The sequence below is a fragment of the Myotis brandtii genome, unplaced genomic scaffold (genome assembly GCF_000412655.1).
Source record: "Myotis brandtii unplaced genomic scaffold, ASM41265v1 scaffold760, whole genome shotgun sequence".
Taxonomy (NCBI): domain Eukaryota; kingdom Metazoa; phylum Chordata; class Mammalia; order Chiroptera; family Vespertilionidae; genus Myotis; species Myotis brandtii.
Window position 1 is genome coordinate 130,935 of NW_005371038.1, and position 10,547 is coordinate 141,481.

At 38.1% G+C, this 10,547-nt stretch overlaps 1 protein-coding gene across 3 annotated transcripts in view; it reads left to right on the forward strand.

Annotated features, from left to right (window-relative positions):
• SPIN1 (spindlin 1) overlaps positions 1-10,547 on the forward strand; it is a 90,925-nt gene that overhangs the window by 10,806 nt on the left and 69,572 nt on the right. For 2 of the 3 annotated variants that reach the window (XR_001359961.1, XM_014530689.1), the window contains exons 1-2: positions 996-1,164; positions 3,257-3,464. Coding sequence is in view for 2 of the 3 variants with exons in the window: in XM_014530689.1 (XP_014386175.1) it covers positions 3,413-3,464 (52 nt within the window). In the remaining variant the exon portion in view is untranslated. Of the gene's footprint in view, positions 1-995; positions 1,165-3,256; positions 3,465-10,547 lie in introns of those variants that run through there. The other variant, XM_014530690.1, reaches the window with a different exon arrangement.

The following is a 10,547-nucleotide window of genomic DNA, read 5'->3' on the forward strand; positions in this document are numbered from 1 at the left end:
GAGATGTGCTCACAACCAAGGTACATGCCCTTGACCGGAATCGAACCTGGGACCCTTCAGTCCGTAGGCCAACACTCTATCCACTGAGCCAAACCGGTTACGGCAAGAGTGAATACTTTAGAACAGTGGTCAGCAAACCGAAGTTCGTGAGCCACATGCGGCTCTTTGGTCCCTTGAGTGTGGCTCTTCCACAAAATACCATGTACGGGCGCGCACATACAGTGTGATTGAAACTTCGTGGCCCATGCGCAGAAGTCGGTTTTCGGCCTGGGCGAGTCTATTTTGAAGAAGTTTTATTCAACGTACCTATAGTTTAACTAAGACTTAAAACTTTAAGTAAAGTTTACTAAGTTAATTTTAGGGAACGTTGTGGAGTGAAAGAAGATGTAGTGTCGAGGATTGAGAAAGGTATGTTGAGATGGTTTGGACATATAGAGAGGATGAACGAAAGGAGATAGACGAAACAAGTATACAAGACGAGTGTGGATGGGAGAGTTGGAAGGGGTCGACCTCAGCAAATGTACCTCAATCAGATTGAGGACGTGTTTTTAGCAAAGGCCAGCTTAGGAGTACCCTAATTAAGTTAATAACAATGTACCTACCTGTATAGTTTAAGTTTAAAAAATTTGGCTCTCAAAAGAAATTTCAATCGTCATACTGTTGATATTTGGCTCTGTTGACTAATGAGTTTGCTGACCACTGCTTTAGAACATTAGTCAGCTAAATTCTTCTTGTTACAGAACCAGTGTAGCTTACTAAGATAGGCTACATTGATATTTGTGTAGATTAAAATATTCCTAAATTTTGAATTAGCCTTGTAAAGAGAAGTGGATGAAAGGAGTCCTCGGATGTTTTCAAAGTTGAGGAATACAACATCATGTACTAGGTGTGTCAGTTAATAATACGGATTTTGTAATAAAAGAAAACATGATAATTTCAAGAGAAACATTAACAGTGCTTTATTCAAAGTAATGTTCATCACTAGCTACACATTTCCCCCATCTTTCAGGTAATTTGTGGATACCTTCCCAATAGAACTTTTCTTGTTTTGAGGCAAACCATTCAGAGACCCAGTTTTCCTCTTCTTCATACGTTTTGATGTGCTTCTCAGACAGAAAGTGCGTGTGCCATCGATTGGAACAAGTGGGAATCTGAAGGAGCAAGGTCTGGTGAATATGGTGGGTGGGTTAATACTTCCCAGGCAAGATCTTTTAACTGGTTTTGAAGCGTGTGATGGTGCGTTATCATGAAGCAAAATTACTTTGCCGTGTCTTCTGGCCCATTCTGGTCATTTTACGATCAAAGGGTGATTCAAATTGATTATTTGTTGTCGGTAGCGATCAGTATTAACGGTTTCACCTGGTTTTCACACCTTCCTGATCCCACCAAACGCAGAGCATTGTCTTCTTTCTGAATTGATTTGGTCTTGCAGTCGATGTTGATGGTTGACCTGGATCAACCCATAATTTTGTGCGTTTGGGATTCTCAAATCCAGTTTTCATCGCCAGTCAATTCGATGCAAAAAAAGACTTTCATGACGTTGAAGCAACATTTTACTGATGAGTATTTTTCTTTCCATTTGTCTTTCGTTCAGTTGATGTGGCACCCATTTTCCTTCCTTTAAAATCTTTCCCATGCTTATAAGTTATCGGAAATTGTTTGCTGAGCAATGTTTAATCTTTCTGCAAGTTGTTTTTGAGTTTGACACGCATCTTCATCCAATAATGCTTGTAATTGTTGGTCTTCAAACTTTTTCGGTTGGCCTGGACGTTCTTTGTCTTTCACATCGAAATCATCACTTTTAAAGAGTTTAAGCCAGCGTTCATGAGTATCTTGAGATGGAGCATGTTCACCATAAGCTTCCCGAAGCTTTCAGCAGCACTTTTCTTAAAAATAATGAATTAAAACTTCCTGCAAATGCTCTTTTTTTGGCACGAAATTCGACATTTTAAGCGTAAAAATATCTATGATGTTAACACCTTCAGAAAATTTGACATAAGTTTTGAAGGTTTCTGTCACTACAACAAAGTAGCATACATATCAGATCGCATATATATCAACATATGTGTAACTCCATCTATTGAAAAAAATCTGCCTTATTAACTAGTACACATGGTAATTATTGTATACCAATGGGAATTCTATCAAGTGCTAAGAGAGTGGATATAGAAGACAGTGGTGGGTTAGATAACACAGTGAAAGGGTTGAATTTAAACAGTTCATCTACTACTGTAGCAGTAGAGGGTAGCAGTTGGTGAATTTGGTGGTGGGAAAGTATTTCTTTTGTTTGCTTCTGTTTTCTTAGCAAATAACAAGCTTATCTGTTGAGATTGGGGTAGTATTCTTGCATGCTTACTTGAGACATGAGATTTTAAATTTACAGTTTTTCAGCCATGCTGACCAGCTTAAGCTGTGGGCATGGTAGGCAGGGAGTTGGGTAAGGGCTTTGCCACAAAATTGACAGGAAGAGGAGGGATAAAATGGAGAAAAGCAAGGAGTAAACTGAATTAGGACAATGAAAAAGTGGTCATGAGGGAGGTAATGGTTACATCAAAGAATTGTTGGTGTGAGATTGTTAGTGTAAGAAAGTAGAATGATCAGAGGTGGTTTCAAGTGTGAGATGCTTGAAACAAAGATTTCAGAGGTATTGCAGTCATTGGCGATGAGTGGTCGAGGTTGTGACCTGGAGACAGGTGGCTTAAAAGGAGGGGTGAATAGTTTGAAGTAAGGATTAAAGTTAAAGAATTGAGGGGGCAGGTTGTTGAAAGGATCGTATGTTGCCAAGAATGTATGATAGTGGTGGAAAAGGAGGTATAGCAGGTACCAAAGTTCTTAAAGTGTATGCAGACAAAAGGATTAATAGGAAAAGGGGTGGCTGCCATTACTGGTTCACACCAGTCTAAACCTTTTATGACACTCCAGCATCACCCTTTTCTGATTTCTGGCAGCAAAATGCGTTGAGTTACAGTGGGTGAAGTCGGATGCCATATTGTGTTCCAGTTGACTTCTGAGAAACTATACTTTGGGGTCTTGCAAATGCCCCAGACTTCCTCTTTGAAAGATCTAGCACTTCCTTTTTTCCCTGGCTAAGAGCTGTCCTGGCACCCAGGTCTGAGGAAATCAAGTTAATTGCTTCTGGGCAGGGTGTGTTTTAGTTAATGTGATGCTTAAAATGTGATGTCACAGTTATGGCTTACTCGGGTTATTTTGCTCTTGTGATGCTGTAGTAATGAACTGTTATTTCACTGTTTTACAGAGTGCTTATGATTTCACGTATTTTCGCTGAATTTGTAAAAGAGGCACGTCGATGATGGATTAACACGAACATTGAATTTCTGTGCAGTTTCAAATTGGAGCATATTGAATTTTCACCCTAGTTCAGCAGCTCTGCTGCTCACTTAAATGCAGATGAATGAAGACCCCATTCGGGAAGACACCTGGCCAGCGGTCCAGAGCTGATGCAGGTAGGCAGTGCAGTTCTCTGCATACCTTACGTATGATAAACTGAAAATAGTTATAAAGTTGTAGAATACTTTCACGTAATTCCTAGTGGTTTGCTCTTCTTAAAGCTTTGTGATTTGCAGTATTTCATACACATACATGCGAGAAACAGGTTTAGTTTTTTGAGAGGTAGGATCATATTAATTTTTGTCCTGTTGTAGATGTCCAGTAAATTTAGAAAGTGAATTGTAAATACCCAGTTAGTAGGATTACAGTCAATAAAGGAATTGTCATTTCATTTTGAAGGAGGAAGTGAAAATGAGACGAATAGATGAGCATTAGATTTACTAAGATTTAGGATATTTATAACAATTTGAAGGAAAAAAAGATAAACTGCAGGTTTTGTGACAGCTAATACAACTAGAAGAGAAGTTTAGACTTTGCATGATTTTTACCCATCCTCAAATCTTAATAGGCTACACTATAAAATAAGTAAGTGATGTTTTCTGTGGGACCGAGGTTCTTCTCCATTACAGAACACATTTGAAAACAATGTATCATAACATTTTAAGGTTCTTTGATAAAATGAATCTGAGAATTACGCTAGTGAAATTATTAATCTTACAGAAATGGTTGCTCTGTGATTTAGAACTATTTCTTATGTTTATTAACTATAGTATTTGGAATTCCTTTATAAGAGCCACAGGGATTCAGATTTTTATGTACCCTTCATCTCTTTTTTATTTTAGATTCTCTTTTATTGTATTATGTTATAATAATATTGATGTAACTGTTCAATATTTGTCAATAAGATTAACTTTCAGTAGTGATGGCAGACTGAATTGTAAGTCATCTGAGAGTTTGTTATTCTGTTCCCAGCTCTCATCAGCCCTATCCTGCTCTCATTATTCATATGAACATTGGTGCATTTTGTAACTTATTGAGTCTTGGTTTTTCTGATCTAAACAATGGAACTGTTAGGGTAGGTACTTGTTGGGGATATTATGAGGTGTAAACGAGCTTATGCATGTTTGGTGCTTAGCTAGGTTCCTGGCAAATTATAGCTGCTGTACAAAAAGCATTATGATTGGTGACCATATTCTTTACAATGAAGTATTTTCTATTTCAATTTAATAGTTGTAGATATTGCCGTCAGGTTTTTGTTGATCAGTGAAATCTCCCACATTTGTCATTTAAATAGTTTGGTTTTCCTAAGTTCTTTTTATGCACACCATTCCAAATTCAACATTCTTATTTTCTTCATTGAGTTTGAAATCATCTTAGGAGGAAAGTGAGCTAATTAAGGTGATGTGTGTATGGTATAAGTAATTGAAAGAGCTAAACCAGGGGGTGTTACTATATTTGAGGGAGAGATTGTGAATCCTGTCAAGTACGTTGATCTTATAATTTCTATTTTTATTTTTGGTGTTTTAGGGGTTCTCCAGTATAGTAACTTTTTATGCTTAATATATAGTAAATGAAATATTAGTTACCACTGTACTTCTAAGAAAATGTCTGCATGGCCTCTGCAGCAATCTGGTGATGTATTTATGTTGTTAAAAAATTTGAATTTAAGAGAGTTCACAGAAAGATTTTTATTGAAAGGGGGAAAGGACTGAAGTTAGTAGCCATTGGTGACGAATCATTCCTTTCTATAAAGAAATCAAGAAAACTTCACAGTAATTGGCTTTTTGTAACTGAAAACTTAGGATGCCAGAAGCTTTTGCTAATTACTTTTAAGTGTTTTCCAGTTTCACATTTCTTACATATGTTTTGGAGTGGTGTCTTCATTTCAGGTGCTTTAGCAGCCAGTGGAAAATTAAGTAAAGCAACAGTCTTTGTCTACACTGTATAAAAAAATGGTTTGATGGATTTTTTTCAATAACAAAAACAAGCTCGTTGCTTTTGGCATTGCTAAATACACCTTCAGAATATACAGTTTTAAATAAGTTCATGGGAACATGTACTTTCCAGAAAGGAAGCCACTTTTCTGGAAGTCAGCAACCCATGTGGTCTACCAAGTTATAAACCTGTTTTCCACTAAGTGTTTTTTGAGCTTTGCATTAAAAAATGATTTAATGGTAGAACAAACAATAATGTGATCTTACATTTTCTGACTCTTCCTTAGAGCATGTGGCATTAAGCTAAAGATAAGTAGGTACTCTATTGGCCTATTGTTAGGCCATGAGGTCATATTGTTTTCCACTTATGTGATAGAACCTATTTTAGAAAGATTGCTGACTCCTTGATCAGTATTGATTATAAAATTGTCTTAATCATTCTTCTTGTTAACAAAGACTAAGAGTCTGTTGCTGTTAAATCCCTGTATCAGTAATGAATGTGCCCTTTACAAATAAAGAAAATTCACGGAAAGAGGGTTGTTGTTTTTTCTTATGTAATAGGAAGCCCAGGTAGGCATTCCAGAGTTGGTATGGTGGTTCAGCTATGCCCTTAGGCTGGTGCCATCCCAAAGGCAAAAGCTTGGGGGCTCCAACAGTCCAGCTCCGAAGTCTTTTTCTAGGTGGATAGCTGGGCTTCTCACATGGAGGTTCTCAGAGGAAGTGTCCTAAGAGGAACTGGAACAGCTGCGTGGTCTCTTCTGTCTGAGCCTCGGAAGCCTTACAGGCTCACTTCTGCTGTATTCTGTTCCTTGAGGCAGTCCAGGCGCCTGCCCAAGTTTCAAGGGAGGGAGCATGTGCTGTGCTGAACGAGAGGCATGTCAAAGAATTTAAACTGCCACCATGGTAAATACCGAGTAGTGTTTAACATAGAGTGTGAGTGATTCAGTGAAAATTAGAAATGGAATTTTTACATTTTTAAATATAGTTTAATATATTAGTGAGATTTATTTTAAAGATAACAGGTTTATATACCTAATGACATTGGGCAGGAAGTCCTATTGTACGGTATAACTTTTTTCATATATTTTTCCTTTAGAGTTAGCCTCCATTTTTACTATTTTTTTTTATTTTTTTTTATTGCTTAAATTATTACAAAGAGTATTACATGTTTCTCCTTTTTTTCCCCCGCCCTTGACAATCCCCTGGCCTCCTCTACCCCCCAGTGTCTGTGTCCATTGGTTATGCTTATATGCATGCATACAAGTCCTTTGGTTGATCTCTTACCCCCCCTCCTGCCCCCCAACCCTCCCCAGCCTTCCCGCTGCAGTTTGACAATCTGTTTGAGGCAGCTCTGCCTCTGTATCTATTATTGTTCAAGAGTTTGTAATGGTCTCTATTATCCATGAATGTGTGAGATCATGTGGTATTTTTCCTTCATTGACTGGCTTATTTCACTTAGCATAATGCTTTCCAGTTCCATCCATGCTGTTGCAAATGGTAAGAGTTCCTTCTTTTTTACAGCCGCATAGTATTCCATCGTGTAGATGTACCACAGTTTTCTAATCCATTCATCTACTGATGGGCACTTAGGCTGTTTCCAAATCTTAGCTATGGTGAATTGTGCTGCTATGAACATAGGGGTGCATATATCCTTTCTGATTGGTGTTTTTGGTTTCTTGGGATATATTCCTAGAAGTGGGATCACAGGGTCAAATGGGAGTTCCATGTTTTCTTTTTGGGGACATTTTTACTATTTTACCAAATAGCTGCAATTTTCCTCCTTTTATGGCATCTATATTATAAAAGGCCAGTGACCGTAACACTGTAACGACCAAACGACTGGTCACCAGGAGGTGCATTGATGGGTCTGGTGGCGTGGCGTGTCTTGGTCTCGCGGCGTGGTGGGTCTGGGGTCCCTCCGGCACGGCGGGTCTGGGGTCTTGTGCGACTTTGCATGCTGGGCCTCTAGTACTTTAATAAAAATTCACAGTTGAAAATGTCAAATAGTGCCAAAGACTTATAGCAAAAAGGTAGGCACTCCAGCCCTGTCTGGTGTGGTTCAGTTGGTTGGAGTGTCACCTTGTACAACAAAAGGTGGCTGGTTCAATTCCCAGTCTGGGCACATACCCAGGTTGTGGGTCCTATCCCCAATGGGTGCACGTGTGGGAGGCATCCAATGGATCTCTCCCTCCCCCACCCTCTTCTCTATAAAGTCAGTTTTTAAAAAAATTATTCAACAGTTACAAGATCTATTTTTTTTTTAAGTTAGGCACTCCATTTATTCTGATTTTTACCTTCAAAATTTGTAAATAATAAGTATACAAATTTCTCTTGTTTTGACAATTTTAGATATTATATATTGACATCTGTTGAGGATTTTGGCTTGTTCACATAATATCTCCCTCTTCCATTAGACTCCTAATAAAGAGTTTGTCTTAAATTATTATTTTTTAAAAAAATATATTTTATTGACTTTTTACAAAGAGGAAGGGAGAGAGATAGAGAGTTAGAAACATCGATGAGAGAGAAACATCAATCAGCTGCCTCCTGCACACCTCCTATTGAGGATGTGCCTGCAACCAAGGTACATGCCCCTGACTGGAATCGAACCTGGGACCCTTGAGTCCGCAGGCCGACGCTCTATCCACTGAGCAAAACCAGTCAGGGCTTAAATTATTTTTATTGTGTCCAGCCCACGTGGCTCAGTGGTTGAGTGTCAACCTATGAACCAGGAGGTCAGGGTTCGATTCCAGGTCAGGACACATGCCCCACTTGTGGGCTCGATCCCCAGTGTGGAGTGTGCAGGAAGCAGCCAATTAATGACTCTCTCATCATTGATGTTTCTATCTCTCTCTCCCTTTCCATTCCTCTCTGAAATCAATAAAAATATTTTAAAAATATATATATTTATTGTATCTATTATAATCACTGTATAAATACTGAACCCTTTTGAGCCAAGTACATTTTTCAGAAATGCATATAGAAGATGGGTTTGTTTGTTTTTTTGAGACCTTTTGTTCACATTGTCTTTATTCTACTCTCATGCTCAGTCTTTGGTGGGGTATTAGATTCTAGGTTAGAAATGAATTTTTAAAAAATCCTCACCAGAGGATATATTTAGAGAGAGGAAGGGGGAAGGAGAGGGTGGAGTTAAGGAAGTGGGGAGAATGAGGAGAAACATTTATGTGAGAGAGAAACATCGATCTGTTACCACTTGTATGTGTCCTGACCAGGAATCGAACCCGTGACCTTCCAGTGCATGGGAGGACACTCCAACCAGCTGAGCTACAATATCCAGGGCTATTTTCCAACCTTTTGTCCTAACTGGGAATCGAATCGTGACCTCCTGATTCATAGGTCAATCCTCAATCACTGAGCCACGCCTGCAAGGCTATTTTCCAATCTTTAAAAAAAATTTCAGTAAGGATTTAAAATTTCTTTTTTGTTCTATTTGTTTCTTTTTTTTAAAATTTATTAAATTGATTGGGATGACATTGTCAGCCTGAACATACAGGTTTCAGGTGTGGGTTTCTATGTTACGAAATCTGTATATTGCACTGTGTGTCCACTACCCAGAGTCAAATATTCTCCTGTCACCTTATATTAGGATCCTAGGATCCGCTTCTCCCCCACCCCCTTCTCTATGGCAACCACCACACTGCTGTTTGTGTTCATGAGTTTTAGTTTTATATCTCACATATGAGTAAAATCATATGGTTTTTAGCTTTTGTGACTGACTTAGTTCACTTAGCATAATCTTTTCAAGGTCCACCCATGTTGTTGCAAATGGCGCTATTTCATTCTTTCTTATGGCTGAGTAGTATTCCACTGTGTATATGTACCACATCTTCTTTACGCAGCCCTCTATCATGGGACACTTAGGTTATTTCCATATCCTGACCACTGTGAATAATGCTGCAGTGAACATAGAGATGCATGTATCTTTGTGAGTACATGATTTCAAGTTTTTCAGGTATATACCCAGGAGTGGGATTGCTGAATCTTATGGTAGCTCTGTTCTTAATTTTTTGAGGAATTGCCGGACTGCTTTCCATAGTGGTTGTACCAGTCCACATTCCCACCAGCAGTGAATGAGGGTTCCCTTTTCCCACAATCTCTCCAACACTTGTTATTACTTGTTTTATTATTGGTAATGGCCACTCTAACAGGTGTAAGGTAGTATCTCACTGTAGTTTTTATTTGCATTTCCTTAGTTACCAGTGAGGTTGAACATCTTTTCATGTATCTATTGGTTTGTATGTCTTCTTGGGAAGGGTGTATTTTCAGATCCTCTGCCCACTTTTTGATTGGGTTGTTTGTGTTGAGTTTTATGAATTCTTTATATATTTTGGAAATTAAACCTTTGTTGGAGCCACTGTTTGCAAATATCACCTCCCATCTGGTTGGCTGCCTCTTTGTTTTGTTGTTAGTTTGTTTTGCTGTGCAGAAGCTTTTGAGTTTGATATAGTCCCATTCATTTATTTTTGCCTTTACTTCCCTTGCCTTTGGGATCAGGTTCATAAAATGTTCTCTACAACCCATGTCTATAAATTTGGTACTTGTATTTTCTTCTATGTAACTTATTGTTTTGGATCTTATGTTTAAGTCTTTGATCCATTTTGAATTAATTTTTGTACCTGGAGACAAACTGTCATCTAGTTTCATTTGTTTGCATGTGGCTTTCCAGGTTTCCCAGCAACATTTATTGAAGAGACTATCTTTACTCCATTGTGCGTTTCTGCCTCCTTTGTCGAAAATTATCAGTTCATATGCATGTGGTTTTATAGCTGGGCTCTCTATTCTGTTTCATTGACCTGTGTGTCTGTATTTCTACCATACTGTGCTGTTTTGATGATCATAGCTCTGTAGTATAAGTTGAAGACAGGTAGCATGATACCTCTGCTTTGTTCTTCCTCAGGATTGCTTTGGCTATTCGGGGTCTTTTGTGGTTTCATACATAGCTGATGATTTCTCGTTCTGTTTCTTTAAAAAAATGACATTGGGATTTTGATGGGGATTGCATTAAATCTGTATATTGCTTTGGGTAATATGACCGTTTTAACTGTTGATTCTTCCAATCCATGAACACGGGATATTTTTACATTTTGTTGTGTCTTTTTGAATGTCTTTTAATAATGCTTTGTAATTTTCAGTATATAGGTCTTTCACGTCTTTTGTTAACTTTATTCCTAGATACTTTATTCTTTTGGTTGCTATTGCAAAAGGAATTGTTTGTTTTTTTATTTCTTTTTTTTTTTTTTTTTT